Source organism: Manacus candei, unplaced genomic scaffold (genome assembly GCF_025592945.1).
Source record: "Manacus candei isolate 608988 ecotype Guabito, Panama unplaced genomic scaffold, ASM2559294v1 h1tg000035l, whole genome shotgun sequence".
In the NCBI taxonomy this organism is placed as follows: Eukaryota; Metazoa; Chordata; class Aves; order Passeriformes; family Pipridae; genus Manacus; species Manacus candei.
In genome coordinates this window covers 9252659-9269745 of record NW_026138083.1, presented here as the reverse complement: position 1 = coordinate 9269745, position 17087 = coordinate 9252659, and the positions used below count along the sequence as shown (strand labels likewise).

The window sequence follows — 17087 nt, the reverse complement described above, 5'->3', positions numbered from 1 at the left end:
CCCCAATTTCATGGGCATCCTGTTGCCTCCCGCCTGTCTGGGTCCCGCTGGGCCTCTGGGACCTGCCTGTCCGCTGCACACTGGCCGTTCCCCGGCTCCCAGAGGAGGTCCGTACCCGTGGGGTGGTCACGGCAGCCCGTGTGTGCGGTCACGGCCAGCCCAGACCTGGCAGTGTCTCCGGTTGGTCGCACCAGCCCTACAAGGCTATGGGGCCACAGGGCAACCACCACCTGCCAGTGCCCATGGCCTGCAGCACGACCTGGAGCTGGGCTGCAGCCCCGGGACACGAGTGCACAGCACCGACACCACGGCTGGGTGTCCGAGCCCAGCGGCAGGGACCCACACGGGGAGTGAGCACCCCCGACGGGCCCTGAGCGCTGGACGGCAGCGGGTGACAGGAGCGATCCCACCCGCAGGCACAGCGCAAAGCGGCGGGGCCGGGCCAAGTGCCCAAGCGCACGGCCCCGCCCCCACCGGCTCGGCGGCATCGCGGGGAGGAGCCGGAGCCGGAGCCGGAGCGTGGTTCTGGTTCCGGGTCAGTCCCCGCCCGGGAAGGCTCCTCGGGCGGTGCGCGGGGGTGGCGGTCCCGGCCATGCGGAGCCGGGCCGGGCGGCGCCGGCCGCGCAGGGCCCTGCCTGGGCTGCGGCGGGGCCCCGTGAGCCGCCGGGGGTAGGGCGGGGTGCCCCCCTTCCCTTCCCCCCCACCCCCCGCCCATCGCCATGTACACCTTCGTGGTGCGGGACGAGGGCAGCAGCGTGTACGCCGAGGTGAGCCGGCTGCTGCTGGCCAGCGGGCAGTGGCGGCGCCTCCGCAGGGACAACCCCCGCTTCAACCTGATGCTGGGCGAGAGGAACCGGCTCCCCTTCGGCAGGCTGGGTAAGGGTCCCCCCACCGCGGCCACCCCCGCCGGCAGCAGGGCCCGTCCTCCGCCTGTCGCCCTGCAGCCCGGGGCTGCCGCTGTCCCCTCCCCTCCCCGGGGAACCACCGCCGCAGGGCGGGGTCCTCGCCGCAGCCTCCGCTGCGGGCACGGGCAGGGCGCTCCCGGCAGAGCCCCCGCGGTCTGGGAGGCGGTGCTCCCCGGCCCCTGTCACCGTCCTGTCGCCGTGACCGCGCGCGGGGCTCCCTGTCACCTGGGCCCGGTCACCGCCCTGGCCTCCGTCGCCCAAACAAAGGGCGGGCACCGAAGGGTCTCCGTGCAGCCGCCTCCCGACCCCCGGCATGTCTCTCTGCAGGCCCTGCTGGCGCCAGCCAGGACTCGAAGGATCCCCCTCCCAAGCTCCCGGAGAGTGGTTTCACCGGTACCCCGCAGAACACCCCCTGCCAAGCTTGAAGGGTGTGCTGTGGTGAAGCGGGGGGTGTTCGGGGATCACCCGAGGCCCCTCATCTGGCATTTGGCAGACCTTAGGATCCCGGCCCCCCCGGGTGGCGCCCTGCTTCCCGGACTGCCCTCCCTGTCCTGCAGCAACGCCCTTAGCGCCGTTTGCACCATTGCAGGGGGCTTCAGGCACGCAGCTTGGGTTCGTAGGGGTGCAGTGGTGCCAGTGGCATTCCCCGGCCTGGTGCTGGGCAGGGACATTGTGGTGCTGAGCTTACGTGTTATGGGGGTGTTTCTGGTGTTTGGGACAAGTGGGGAAACAGGTCTAAACCAGGCACACTCAAACCCTCACCTCAGAGTCATGGCTGGTGGGGATGTGCCTCTGCAGGGCTTGGTGGGGGTGAGAGCACTAATCTCTGCCTGGAGCAGGATGTTGGTAATTCCAGAGGCTCTTTGCATTATAGAGCCCCACACCCCCCTGGCCCACCACCTTTTCCCCTGCTGCTTGACCCCCACTGTCACACTTGCCAATATGCTGGGCCCTGGAAGCTGCCCTGTGCAGGCTTGTCCCATGGCAGACAGGGCTGTCAGCAGAGCTACCCTGGCCCTCTGCCCCACTGGATGGTGCGGAGCCCAGGAGCAGGGAGGGGAAGTGCTATGGACTGGCCACAAGCAGGGAGAGCCAAGCCAGGCACTGGCAGTGTTGCAGGGTGTGGTGGGGAGCAGGGATGCACTGTCATCTTGGCCCTATTTTTTTTCTTCCTGTGTGATTTTGCAGCACTGTTTCTGGCTGCAGTAACGTCAAAACAGGAGGAGCCCCCTCACTCCAGCAGCTCTGGGGCAGGACAGCTTTGCAGCCCCTTGCCTTGCAGTAGAGACCCAGCTCTGACTGCTCTTCCAGATTTGCAAGTCACCAGCTCCAGCACCTCTTCCCTTGTCTCCTCATGCATTTGTGAGTGGAAAGTCCCCACCACATGGCGATGCCATCTGATCACCTTCCAGCATTGGGGTGTCTGCAGCAGGCAGGGAAACACTGAGAGAGGCTTAAGCAGTGAGGCTGCTCACACGTGCTGACAGCAGGCACAGCAAGCAGACCTGTGCTTTAATGTGCCCAGCATGGAGAGCCCGCAAGCATCAGGCCTCACTGCAGAATGAGTACAGTTCTTTGATGTGAGTGGGCATGCACGGCACATCAAGCCATGGTGGGCTTGTGGGCATCTCTTACTAACCCTTTCCATCCTCCAGAAGCGTCCTGGGATGATGGACGGACTTCAGTAAGCCCTTCAACTTGTGTTGCCATAGGATGCCTGAAAACTCAAACCATTTCTCAGAGCCAAGACGCATCTATAACCTGTGGAGAGGCACCATGTTTTGGCACTGTCTTCTTTAAACCGTCCTCCTGTAGCAGGAACTGGTTACCTGAAATCAATACATTCAGAGCAAAAATAACATGGTTATTTTGGTACATCTTCCAAAAAGCTGTATCTTCTCTGGTTCATTGTCCTAAAGCTGTCTTCCTGAGCAACTGTTGCATCAAAGCTGGTTTGGTTTTCCTAAGGGCTCTACTCAGTGGAAGCAGAGTTAATTCAGGGAACTGTAGGGATTTGCGTTACTCAGGGGCTCAGCTGGGTCACTGGGAGAGGGGTAGAAGTGGGGACTCTCAGCATGCACCACTGCTGCTGTCCAGCTGCAGGGACCTCTGTTGCTCTCACTGCTAACCTAATTCTTGGGGGACTGTGCTCTTAATCTGTAAGTGTCTGCATCTAGCAAAAAAGGCAGTTTGTGCTAAGGGGAGGGAAAGGAGGAAAAGGCTGCAGAGGCCTTATGTAGCAGAGGATGCTGGACTGTGCCCTGCTGGCCACAGGAGGATCACCAATTTGGTCAGTGCCTTGGCAGCTTTGTAATTCCACTAAATGCATGGTGCAGACCTCGCAACATGCCCGAGAACATTTCCCTTCTTGCCTCGTGATCTCTCTTTGCTGGCCACCAGACTCTACACTGCAGCCCACTGTTCCTTGGCGATGCTCAGGAAACCAGTGAGGATGTGTGTCCCCAGGATAAACTGGAAACAAAAGAAAATTTGAGGTTTTTTACTATTTTCATTCAGTAAATTAGTACCTGGCCATGCTGCCTGCACATTGAAGTGCCTGAAGTTATGGATCTTTTCTGCACGATGGTTCTCAGCTGTCTTGTTTTTAAAGACTTGTGAATAAAAAAGTGACCAAGGTCAGGGACGTGACTTTGGGTTGAAAATAGATATTCACGCTCTGTGATCTTGCAGCTGCCTGGTCTTGTTTACTCCAGGCCTTTTCTCCCAGGCGAACACCAAGGAGAATAACTAAAACTCTGAATCCTTTTTCAAGGTTACAATCCACTCCCACAAGCATTTTTTTTTTTTTTGGAAAGAGGGTGCAGGTGGAAGTAACTCTCATGCTTGGGGGATCCCCCTTGTCCAAGGTCATTTCAAACCAGAGCCGTTTTCCACTATGCTTTTCCCTATTGATGCTCTTGTCATTTGCTGTCACTGGTGACCCAGGTATTGCCCCAGGTGTCACTCACCTCTTGCACATCAGCCATGTTCATCTGCACTGGTTGTGTGGGAGAGGCTGTGTAATGTTACCCAGATTTGTGTTACCCTTCAGACACTTGCTGCCATTGTGTCCTTCCCAGAGAGCTTTCAGCTGAGCACAAGTGTTTGTGTGATGTGAGAAGGTGAAAGAAGGCAGGCTGTGGTGTGGAGTCCAGTATTGGTAAGGAAGTACCCATCTGTTTGGCACTGTGTGGTATCTGTGTGGTACTGGTGAGGCAACAGCTGGATACAGGGACCAGTTTGGCACTTCCCAGTGCAAGAAAGGCTTAAGACACCCTGGACTGACTCTAGCAGGGGCCATTGGGATAGTCAAGGGGACAAAGGATGGCAGCCAAGCACTGGGACAAGGACTCACAGAAGCAGTACGATCTTCATCCTTAGAGATACTCTGACTGAAAAAGAAGTTGGAGCAGAGACTCCCAGAGGTTCCTTCCCACCTCTGCTGTCCAACAGGTCTTGCTGCAAAGTCCTAGAGGGAAGGAAGATTCCACATCTTTAAATGTTTCCCAGTGTTTTGTGATACCAGGTCCAAGAGGGAATTCTGTACGTGACAAAGAAAAGAGGCCTTTTGCTAAGATATGATCTTTGTATCATGGTGTGCTTCCCTGCATCCTCCACTTGCGTTTAACAGTATCTGAAATCTTAGTTTTTAAAAACTTGCAAATGAAGAACATTTTTGGATGGTTCTGCCAGTTCCCAATGTGAATTAGGAAATAATTATTTTCCTTTGCAAAATGGATGTGTCAGATTAAAAACAATTGGGTAAATGCATGGGTTTTTGCAACTAAAAGAAGGAAACCACAGGAGCCAGTACCAGCTTACAACCTGTTTCTGTAATGCGGGGCAAGGAAACAACCTCCTTAGGTCCTTTGCATAGGTCCTTTGCACCAAGCAACTGTTTTCCCTTTATTATTTGAGACGTTTGTCTGACCTCTTTGTTTCCCTTTCTTAGGCCATGAACCTGGACTTGTGCAGCTGGTGAATTACTACAGGGGAGCAGACAAGCTGTGCCGCAAAGCATCTCTGGTGAAGTAAGAAATTCACTGACACGTTACATGGGCTTGGCAGTTTTTCTTCTAACCCTTGTCAAGTGTTGGACCTGTTTGGGGGGTATTTCACAGAACAGCTGCCCTGGGAGTGTCCTACCATATGCTGTCTTCAGACTCCTGTGCTGATCTCTAGAGCTATCTTTGTGCACAAAGGCATCTTTGTAACTTCAGGGGAAATGCCATTTCCACTGAGTTATATCTGCTTGAAACCATAGAGTGTATTGAATCAGATTAGAACCAAATCAAAAGAAAAAGAAGCCCAAACATATCTGCTCTTTTTCCTTGTAGACATTTAATTAAAACCTACTGCTTTTATTCTCTGTTTCATACAGAGATGAGACAGTAATATGCTTTTAGCTAATCAGATTTGTTGGTCAAATGAGTGCTTGGAGACATTTCCAGGAAGAGCTCTGGGAGTTATTTCTGCATGACCTGCCATGCCAGGGTCTCCTGGGGAAATATGGATGAGCTTTCATTGTAGATAACCCTTGTCCCTGTGCAAACTCTGCAGCCATTAGGGCATCTTCATGTCAGAGCTCTTGGTCTCCTTCAGCGTTTGATTCCACATGAGAGTTTGTGCTGCCTCTCACTGATGCAGGCCTCTCCTTCCCCTGCAAAGAACCCGTTTCCAATTGCTTCTTTGGCAGTGGTGATGGTGTGTGTCAGAAACTGGCAGAGTATTTTTTAAACTGGCAGAGTATTTTTTAAACTGGCAGAGTATTTTTAAGCACCCACAGCGCTCCTCAGGTGGATTTCTCTTTGGCCCGTTATCTAGAGGCAGTGCTGAAAGCACTTGCACAGCTGTTTTTATCACCTGGAGCTTGGCTGAGCTTTCTAAATGCACAAATCAATGATAGATCAAGCTACTTATGAACCCAAAGACAAATGACATTCCTCAGGCTCCTGGGGTGTCACTGACTGACTGCCATTTCAACAGGAAAACACAAATGCACAAAGAGAGTCAGCGTGTCATGAGCTCTGCTTCTGGCCTCGAGCAAAGCACAAGCGTTCAGAAAGACAGGCAGCTCCCTTGACAGTGAAAGAAAACAGGCCTGGGCTCTGCTAACAGGAGTTTGCTGGCATCTCCAGACATTACTGGTAGAAGGGGTGTGCCAGAGAGATTGGAGACTGTGTGGTGCGAGGGGGATCCCAGATACCTTGGGATGTGAAACATGTAGCCATGTCCTTGCTTTCAATGGTCTTCATCCACAACTGGGACACCTGGTCAGATCTCAGTACGAATGAGATCAAGGACTAAGCACCAGCACAGAGAACATTACTGCTCTGGCCTCCCTTTTCCCATTTGTGATCACTGCATCCTTCCTGCCCCGATCCGTGTTAGCAAACACACCTCCTCAATTCCCTTGTGCAGAGATGATGCAGGGAATGCACCACAGGCTCTAGTTACATGGAAACTTCTCAGCTGTTAGTGTCATGGTATCAATAAAATGTTTAATGAAAGCCTGCAGGTCCTGGTTCAAAGAGTGGTGCTTGGCTGTGGGTTGGGGTTGCTATGGTATCTTTAGGGAAACCATAATTTCAAGGGTCTAAGGAAAATACGATAATTTAGCACAGACTATCTGTAAGCTGCTATTCCTCATCAAGCAAAAAAACCCAGTTAATGATGATTTTTTTTCTTATTAAATGAACCCATGCAGGTGGGAACACTCTGGAGATTAACAGCCTGTCTCTCTTCACCCAGGCTAATCAAGACAAGCCCTGAGCTATCAGAGTCCTGCACATGGTTCCCTGAGTCGTATGTGATTTACCCAACAAACTTGAAGACCCCCGTGGCTCCAGCACAGAATGGAATTCACCACCTCATAAACAACACAAGAACAGATGAGCGGGAAGTCTTCTTGGCAGCTTACAACAGGCGGCAGGAAGGCAAAGAAGGCAACGTGTGGATTGCCAAGTCCTCAGCTGGTGCCAAAGGTTCATTCTCCAGCACCATGAGTTATTTCTTGTTATTCCTTACTCTTTACATGATCCATAGAGTCATGGGGTTTGGCTGAGCCAAGCTGATATCTAGTCTGTCTATGATGGGCTTCACCTACCAACCCTATGCCAGTCAAGCCAGCACAGGGCTCTCGTTTGTCTGCTTGGTGGCATGGGGCTCCTGACAAGCATTGTCATGTGCACATGCTACCTAGAACATGCATGGCAGTGAAAGGGCCTCCATATTTCTACACGTGCGCCTCAAAGTATGGGAAAGTGCTGCAGGAAGAAGGCAGTAAGGACCAGGTGAGGGAAATGGGGAGAGCAGGAGGTAAGAGGGAGCAGAACAGGGTATGGGGAGGAGGTCAGAAGGCAGGACAGCAGCCATCAAGGGACAGGAGCGCAGCTCCCCATGCTGCAGCTAAGCCTGGCTTCACTTGGGTGGAAATTTTGCTTGTCTTTCAACCAAGCTCAGATGCCTGGTGCCAGTGGCCTACCCATGTCACACTGAGAAACTGAGCAGCCATGAGCTCAGTACATTGAAATTGCACCCGAGCCTCAGGGGAAGGTACCACAGCAAAGACAAGCAATGCAGTGTCTGTATGTTCCTTTAATTTGAACAGGGCAGTAGATACCCAAGTGATAATGTGTCCTTCCTTGTTCCAGGGTCATTACATCACTCGCTCTACAGAAATAATGAGCTATGAGGTAGCTGGACACAGCTGTAGATGCAATGCTTTGATAACTATGTGCTGACTGTTACTTATGGTGTTATCATGGGCACGTTATTAGAATGGCTTCATTTAAAAACTTACCTTGCCATGTGTGCAGCAGAGCCCAGTCTGGCCTTTTCAAAGGGAACAAGCCCACTTGTATTACTCATACTTGCAGAGTCATTTTTCATGCAGCCTTGCAAAAAGAGAATGTGAAAGCCAGAGGTGGCTTCCTTTGCTGGTCTGCTTTCTTGGCTGTTACCAAGAAATATCAGAAGAGTATGCTTATTTTCATCAGGAACGAAGGAGAGATGACTCCTTTCATTATGCCAGTGATGGAAAATGCTTCTGTGTGGTAAACTGTCTGGCAAAAAAGTCAGTCTGAGTGATTGAAAAGGCCATTGCTGTGGTCTGCTCCAAGATGGGGAAGTTTACATTCTCCACATACTTGATGTTCAAGTGTGATCCCATCTTTTCTGCACTAAAGTAGAGTAGCTTTTTGTATTCATCAGTGTGCTGCTGCAAATTAAAGTGGAAAGAGGACTCTCATGTTAATCTTTTAGAGGGAAGTTTTAAGTGTCTGGGAATTACTTCTGATGAAGAAGAAAGTTTGTTGACGTTGATTACCAAGGCAGATGGAGCTCAGGCACAGCCCCTGGCTTGGGACAGGTCTAGTGGAAGCTTGGTTATTCATCACTAACAGGAAAATTAAAGGTTTTGGATGCCCTGACTTAAAAGTTGAGATATTTCAGCTGTGGCTAGAGGTTTAGGTCTCTTCTTTGAGAGAAGGAACAGCTGCCCCACATAAGCTGCTTTGCTGCCTCACTGGATTGCTGACTAGGTGCACAGTTAAGCTAACCCCCCCTTGATTCGCCATCTGTCCAGTGCAGAATGGGTGCCTGATGATCTTCATACTGCAGGGGCTTTACTGGCTTACAGGGATATTTTTTCCCTTCTTTCTCCAGTGCACAGCCTGAAGTTGTGCCAGTACAAGTTTCTGCCTGGCTCTGCTGTGATCAGGGGACTAAAAAATCTTGCCTTCTGCATAAAGCATGGGTGAGAAAGATACTTTGATGACAGGACTTCCTTTCAGTGGAGGATGCTGGGGTGAATGGGAGGTCAGTAGGGCTGAGAAGCTGTGACTCAGGTATGCAGAGCATGGAGCATTGAGAGTACCTGCAGGGCTGTGTTGGCAGTGACCTTCAGAAGTCACATCTAGGAGCATTTTCCATGGGATTATCCTATCAAACTGCCTGTGCTCCAAACCTGTACTATACCTTCACTGCCCCCTTGAAATGTGGGGTTTTTTGCACAGTATTTCCTCCAAAACACTCAGCACAAAATTAAGACTAAGTCATCGGGTTTAGTCCAAGAAGTTAACTAAATGTCTGAAGAATGGGCATAGTGCCAGAGAAGTATTAGACAACTTGAGCAGAGCTGACTTATCCCTCGTGCCACCATGCCATCCATAGGTTCTTGCATGTTGCATGGCTTTTTGGGCAAATGAGGCATGGTCCGCTTGGGGCCTAAAAATAAGCTCCAACAAAGGTAGAATGATCCTCTGCCTAATTTTGTCTTCGTCTTTCTGTGTCAGGAGAAGGGATCCTGATTTCTTCAGAGGCTACAGAGCTTCTGGACTTCATCGACGAGCAGGGACAAGTGCACGTGATTCAGAAATACCTGGAGAATCCTCTACTTTTAGAGCCAGGGCATCGCAAGTTTGACATCAGGTAACCTCCTCTGCTTTTGTAATACCAGTTTTCTTTTTCATGCTGTTACTTTTTGAGCCACTGAGACTAGAGTTTGTGCTCTTGTCCCGCAGGAGCTGGGTTCTCGTGGATCATCAATATAATATCTACCTCTACAGAGAGGGTGTCCTGCGGACCTCTTCCGAACCATATAACAGTGCTAATTTCCAGGACAAAACCTGCCACTTGACCAATCACTGCATTCAGAAGGAATATTCCAAAAACTATGGGCGGTATGAGGAAGGGAATGAAATGTTCTTTGAGGAGTTCAACCAGTATCTGATGGATGCCCTGAACACAACGCTTGAGAATGGCATCTTACTGCAAATCAAACACATAATAAGGTAGCCAACTGCCTGCTCCTTAGGAAAACATAACCCTTCAGTGACAGGGAATGAGTACCGACAGCTGGGGAAGCAGCCAGACCAAGAAGGGAAGGGTTTCAATTGCTTAAATTTAAAAGGCCATAAATAGCCCAGTGTCACTGCTCAAAGAAAAAGCACCTCCATAGGTGCTGCTTCCTCAGTGGTATGTGTCAATGTATCTGCATTTTGCCAGCTGTGGCTGGAGAAGGATGGAGTGATAAAGGAAGACAGCAGGTCAAAAGACAGGGCTAGGAGAGGCTGGGATTAGAAAAGGTATAAGGTGCAAGAGGGGAAATGAAGCTGGAGTTGAGTCTGCAGGGTTTTGATGCTTCCCCCACCATCAGCAAGCAGCAGCACATGGCATTGGCCTTGGTTACCATACTCAGTCCACAGAGCCAGCTCCCTCCTAGGCACAAAAAGTGCCTACAGAGAGATATCAGAGATCATGGTGCTTTAGAGAGTCCAGGTCTTGACAAAGCAATCCTTCATGAAGGAATTTACTTTGCAAGTACCTCATTGCTGTTGATTGCACCAAAAAGACATGACAGAATCTTTGAGGGACTTGGAGGCAAATGAGCATCCAGTGGCAGTTCCTTGGGGACCTTCTGCAGCCCTTTGTGTCTCCAGGCTCTAATTGTGCATCATGTTTTTCAGTTTGCCTGATAGAGTAGTGAGGGAGGGTGCTGCTCTCCAGCTCTTTAGGAGTTAATTCAGGGGTGTCCCCATGTGTATTTTCATGGTTGCAGGACCTCACTTGCAGGGACCTGGTTACCATGGCATGTATTGTATATAGCTTGTAATTTGGGGCACTTTCAGGGCAATCCCTTTTACTTAACTGTACTATACACATGCCCTCAGAAGCTGCAGTGCAACAGGTGTCCACAGGGCTCTTAATGTTGAGTTTCTGTTTTTCCCTTCACAGAAGCTGCCTTATGTGTATAGAGCCTGCAATCAGCACGAAGCATCTTCACTACCAGAGCTTCCAGCTCTTTGGCTTTGACTTCATGGTGGATGAGGAGCTGAAGGTCTGGCTAATAGAAGTCAATGGGGCCCCAGCGTGTGCTCAGTGAGTAATCACTTCCCATAATACTCTTGTGATGCCACCATTCACGTGAGGCACCCAAAACATGGCTATGTCCCAACTCCAAGTGAAAAAGGTGGAAGAAAGTGAATTAAATGGGAGTTTTTCAGGCTAACCCACACTGAACACTGGTCTAAGTGCCAGTCGATTTGGGTTCATTGCTCCTGTCTCTGTGTTTAGTATCCCCGGGCTTCTTTCCCATGTGAGATGGGGCACTAAGCTCAGTTTTTGAACAAATGGGTTTGAGTATAACTTGGGTCATTTTTATTACTATTGGGCTGAAGTTATGTTGCAGATTTAATGCTTTGGGGGTCAGATCGTTTCTCAGTCTCTCTTGTGGAGCCACTGAACATATAATAAATGAGTAGCATTAAGGGCAGCAGCTGGAAGTGAGTGACTAAATTTGCAGGCAGCAGGACCCCAGAGCACACAGTGGATGCTGCAGACATTGGGTCAAAGCTTCCACTAGCCACAGGGAGGCTGGGACAGCCAGACAGCCCGGCCATGAACATCTTTGCATAGGCACAGTGGGAGGTGCTCTATTATGTGATTGAGACTAGACATCTTTGCTAAATGAGCATCTGTATCATATAAAACCCCAGCAAAACAGAACAGGCTGTACATCAGTACACTAGAATTTGATCAGATTAGACGTAGATTAGATTAAATTAGATTAGATCACCACTCACAGTAGACAAAAAATACTGGTCAAACCTACCAGGCAGCCTGTTCAGCAGCCTTTTCAGGGATAGGGCTTGGGAAGCTTTCTTGGTGCAGGATGCCCTGTTCACCATGTGCACTGTGGTGCAATACTGCCTTGCACCTCCTTGTGTTGCTGTGTGGGTAGAATTTGGTTATTGCTGGGTGGATTTGGATTGCAGCAGTGCCCTGTTTGTTTTTTGCCTCTATGGGCACTGGAAAATACTGAAAGCAGCTGAGGTAGGTTTTGGCTAATAGCCAAATTAGGCTTCTCTTCAAGGTTATTCTAGTTTATAGCACCCATATCACACAGTTCCCATTTAAAGAGAAAAAAATTGGCTGCTGAAAGCAATAACATTCCCAGGAGCTGAAAAAATATCTTGCTGTCACGTAGCCCCAAAGGCATGGAGTAAAGGACATTTTTAATCCTAGGAAAGACAGCTTTGGTACTAAATATGTTCCATATGCCAGCATGCTCAGAGAGGTTACACATGTATTTCCTTCAGCAGAAAATTAATCTATTGTTAACTCATCTCATACACCTTGTCTCTCTTCTCCCTAATCCTGCTCTGTATGATCTGTGCCATGGTGAAACACATCCCATGCTTCTGGGGATCCTGTGAAGCCTCTGTGCCTGGTCACAAGCTGATGTGAATAACCTCACCCCGGCACAGCATTTCATCAAACCGTGAATGCGTCAGAGCAGTCTCTCTGGGGCACATCCCCGTGTGAATGGGGTCTGGTGTAGTAAATCAGGACTCCCTGAGTTGGAAGGCTGAGAGGGTACTGAGATGTCTGCTCCCAGTCATCATGGATGTGGAGATTCTGCTCAGAAGACTCTCCTGACAGTAAACATAGATAATGGGTTTTGTGGTCCCATCCGGCAGGGAGCAATATTGGGAATAGGATCACCATTGAAAAAGAAGATGGTTGCTGGTATAAGCAGGGAGGAGATGGAAGAGATGCTGCCCTCCTCCTGTTTGCCACCCTGCAGCTCCTTGTAATGGGAGTAGGTTCATGTAGATCCTGCTAGGAAAATGCATGTCTACATAAAAATTGGCTGGGAGTCTGCTGGTTTGTCCTGCCTGAGTATCTGATTCTGTCTCTCTCATCTCTTAGGAAGCTGTATGCAGAGCTCTGCCAAGGAATTGTGGATGTAGCCATTTCTAGTGTTTTCCCCCTCAGTGACACTGGGCAGAAGATGAGCCAGTCATCATCGATCTTCATCAAGCTGTGATGACGTCAGGACTGCCACTGCTGTGAACAGGGAAAGACTGCATCCCTGGGGTCAGCACAGTTCGGTGGCCTATCTCAGTAACATGCCAAAAAGTGATAGAGACAGGCTTCTTATTTTCTTGGAAACCACAGGGAAAAACAACAAAACAGGCATCCACTCAAAGCTGTGATTAGCCAGAGCTGCTCAGATAACTCTGCCTGCATTCACCAAAATCCACTTTAGAAACAGCTTCTGTAACTTTGATATCTGAAACAAATCTCTCTGGGAGAACAACAAAATAACCTTGAAATGAAACCCCAACAGGGATACTGTATATGCTCTATTAGCTCCTCCTTTTCTATAGAGAAAACATTGGGTTTTTTAAGGGAATTGAGTGAAGAGAACGATGAAGTTGTCCTCCTGCTGTGTTTGTTCTTCCCTCACCTATTGCATCATTAGTGCCTTAGCTCCGCTCCAAATAGGTGACTCCTTTCCTTTGTTCCTGCTCTGTTACATAGAAAGGAGCAAGCTCTCTTGCATTGCAGGGTGCCTAAAACCAGGAACACCAAGAATTCAGTTTCCTTTGGTCATTTTCCAAGCTGGTTGGCTGAACACCTAGGCAATGGCTGGCAAAAGGGTGCTGAACTGCAGGCGGTGAATTAACCCAAGGAAGGAAGGCGATTTTGTTTATTTATAGCTATCCCTTTTCCTACTGAGATTTGAATCAGTGTCTATCCCAGTCTGATGCAGTTTAATTCTGTCTAAAAGAGGTAGAGCGAGCCCCTGAGAGCTCACTTGCGGGCTGTAGGATTTCTAACATCACTTTAGTGCTGAATGTTTCAAATAGCAGAAACCTGTGAATTTAGGTTCTTCTCTCAGCTTTCACCTTCATGATTTATTTGAGGCTTGAACCTGAAACCTTTCAACCCAAATGATTTTTATCCTGTTCGATCCAGCAGTTTTATTCTCCTCCATTTGACAAATATTGCAATCTTCTGCCATGAACACAGTCCACAACTTGATCTCAACTAGGGGGAAAGTGGGTGAGCTTTTGTAGACCAGGAGAAAGATTCCTGTTTGCCACACAACTGGGAAAGCAGGTGTTCTGGGGCGAAGGAGAGTTTAAATTCCTTGAGATCTCTGAATTTCAGAGCTAACATCTGCTTTGAGTATAACCTAAATCCCTGGCATAGTGCCCACCCTGTGAAGTGTATCTGAATTTTCAGTGTGAGCCCAGCAGGTCCCTCCTAAGACAGAACTCTTTGCAGAGCACGGTGGCACTTGTAGCAGCAGCAAGCTTTGGTGGGGGTGTTGGGAGCTGTGTTTTGCTGCCTCTGGTGGGGAGAGATGGTTGGCACTGAAATTAACTGATTCATGTTGCCCAAAACAAACAAGCAAGAAGAGATTGTGGAGGTTACAAGCTGCCTATATATAATGGGAAGTGAATCAAGCAATGGGATTCCTGCCTTCCTCAGAAGATCCTAGTGCTTTGTTGTACTCATCTCATGCCAGCAGACAATCCTGGCACCTTTCTGTAGGCAGGACTGAAGCATCTGTGCCTCCTTGGAGTGATGCATTTTATCGTGCATTTTATCACAGGACGGACAGTCATTGCAACACACTCTGAATCTACAAGTGGCACTGTTTGATGCAGGGCCACTCAAATCCAGGAGGGAACAGAGTGCTTAGCAAAACCCCGTGGAAGCATCGCAGAGAGGGCACATCCCGAAGAACCACACAAACACCTCTGAAGTTGTCAGCGCCCTGAAGCCAGCATGGATCTGCATCTACGGAGTGCGTGCTGGATGCAGAGTGCAGTGGTGCATGCAGAGAAGTGACAGGGAGCAGGACCTGTGTGAAAAGGGGGCTGCAGCTTGGTTGCCCTGCACTGCAGGTACTGGCAGGTGGCTTCACTTCAGCGAGATGCCGAATGCCAGGTCTGGTCTCTGGATTTGGGCCTCATGGGTGTTCAGAAGATGGACCATGAATGCACTGCTCCATGAGATGGGAAGTGCTGGGTGATAAAGTGGGGAGAGGGGTGTGGGGGAAGGAGTGGTTGGGTTTTTAGTACATGGGTGTAAAAATTTCACTGCAGTCCAGGTAAAATGTAGCGATAACGTGCCAAGGTAAAATGTAGGCTGTTAAGGATTGTTAATCAACTTGCAAAGTTCACCATGTCTCCATTGACATTTTCATGTTAGCTTATGTGAACTTAAGAATAATACCATCTTGCCCAGAGAAGATCTCACAGCAATTGCTCTCATCCAGGATGTGCCTGAGGTGACAGCTGGGCTCTCACAAGCTCTAGGGCAGATGAGCAGAGTGTGAAGTTAGATCAGAAGATTTTCCCCATCACAATGAACTAGAAATGTTTGTTTTCTGGGGTGCTAGACCCATCCTTCTTTTCCCCTAAAAAGGGAAGGGGAGGTTAAATTATGATGATGAATCACTCCCTTACTGCACAGTAACATGAGGTTCCTGGCTATGTAGCAGGATAAGAGAAAGCTGCCTGGATACAGGCAAAAGCAGTGGCCCCCACTGGAGCAGCTGGTACCACCAGCAGGAGAAATGACTGGAGATCTTCTGCCTAATTCCAAGGCCTTTCCTTCCCCCTTTTTCATCCCAGATTGGTTGTGGCAGATCAACAGCTGGCCATTTTTGCTGTTCATCTGAAAGTGGGGCTTTGGCTTGGCAGTAGAGTCATGACTACAGGCAGTGCAGTTATTCGTACCCTGCCTTTTAGGCTGGGCATGGGGGAGGTAGTGTTTCAGGAAACTTGAATCCTCCATTTGCTGAATTTTTCAGGAATAAGCAACAGCCTCTGGAGGAAAATGTGTGTGTTTTCCACCTTCTCTCAGTGCTCCCCAAAGTAAAGCACAGAACGTAAATTATAAAGGACAGAGAGCACAGTGCCTAAGGTTTTGCCCAAAATACTAGCAATGAGGTGGAGTAGAGGATGTGTGTGTGGCTGAGGCCTGAGCATTGCAGCCATGGGTGCACCTTGCAAGTGATACTCACAAGCCCCTGTGAGACTTTTGTTTGTTTCTTTTTTAGGAATATACAACAATAAATGTTTTCTAGCTTATTTCAGCTAAAAGGTCAATAGAAAAGGTCTTACTCTCTTTCCTGAGCTTTCACCCAGGATGGTGCTGGGTTTCTAGAAGACATCTACCATATTGCAGAATGTCTCTAGTCCTAGATGTATCCCTTTATGTCATCCATGAAGGATTTCTGGCCCAGGTGTTCTGGCTGCGTCTTCCAGCAGGGTCTGGTCCCGCTGGACTCTGGGTTTCAGATAACTCCGATGTGGCTTGTTGCATATAAGTTAGTCATTGTTACCATGCAACAGGTATTGTGTTTCTGCTGAAATCTGATGGCTGGCCACAGTCCACAGAGAATGCTGGACAAGTCTAAGAAAGGCTCAAAAGCTACTTTCGTCTAGGTGGCTGTGGCCAGTGCCCTTCAGGACTGCTTGCATGTACCTGCTCCCAACATTTGTTGTTCTCCACATGCAGCTCTCCTTCAGGAGAGCAATGCGGTGCCATGTGTAGGTTCATAAACATATTCCATTGACAGTGTCTGCTGTGGCAGCCCTGGGGAAACCCTGGTGTTGAGAGGATGGTGGGGTACATGGGGCGCTGCCAAGCTGGCCGCCTGCCAGGCTGTGGATCGTGTCCCCAGCTGCTCTCACGTCAGCATGTGCGTGTGAGGCTGGCAAGTGCCTGAGTTCGTGGATCTCCGGTGACTCTATCCACATCTCTCCTAAACCATCATTAAAACATGCAAACCCCACGGCCTGCGGTGTTTCCTTGGGGCAGCGGGTCCCTGGAGAGTCATGTCCTGTGGGTGCATGTGATGTGTTTCCCGGGGGTTGGCGCACCCCTCATCTCGAGGTGACAAAGGTGAGACAGCAGCGTGGCATGACCGAGCTGGCCTCACCTCCAGGGCTGTCCCAGCACCCGTGGGAGCCGGGGGGTGGGCGGGGGATGCTGTTTGGGTCTCCAGGTGTGCGGAGGGGGCAGAGAGCGATGGGGGTGACGGGGTGTCAGGGCTTTCCGCCCCGGGGGTGCGCGTGGCTGGGCGGCGGGGGGAATGCAGATGGCTGGCGAGCGGCTGCTGGGAGCGCCTGTTGGGAGGAACGCAGCTCCTGGAAGCACGGCTGGGGGCGGGGGTCAGGCACAGGCGCGTCCGCCCGGCAGCGGCCCCGGATCAGCCCGGCAGCGGCCCCGGATCAGCCCGGCAGCGGCCCCGGATCAGCCCGGCAGCGGCCCCGGATCAGCCCGGCAGCGGCCCCGGATCAGCCCGGCGCCGCCGAGAAGCTGCGCGAGCGGGGCGGGGCCCGCCCGCCTGTGCGCACGCGCGCTCCGCGCAGG

General features: G+C 50.4%; 1 protein-coding gene across 1 annotated transcript; it reads left to right on the top strand.

Moving 5' to 3' along the window:
• Nucleotides 1-13121, top strand: TTL (tubulin tyrosine ligase). Its single transcript, XM_051793037.1, has 7 exons — nt 1-876; nt 4858-4936; nt 6657-6889; nt 9200-9335; nt 9428-9697; nt 10641-10784; nt 12618-13121. Exons 1-7 carry the CDS (start codon nt 720-722, stop codon nt 12733-12735), a joined length of 1137 nt encoding a protein of 378 aa, XP_051648997.1. The 5' UTR covers nt 1-719; the 3' UTR covers nt 12736-13121.
• Nucleotides 13122-17087: the final 3966 nt, after the last annotated feature.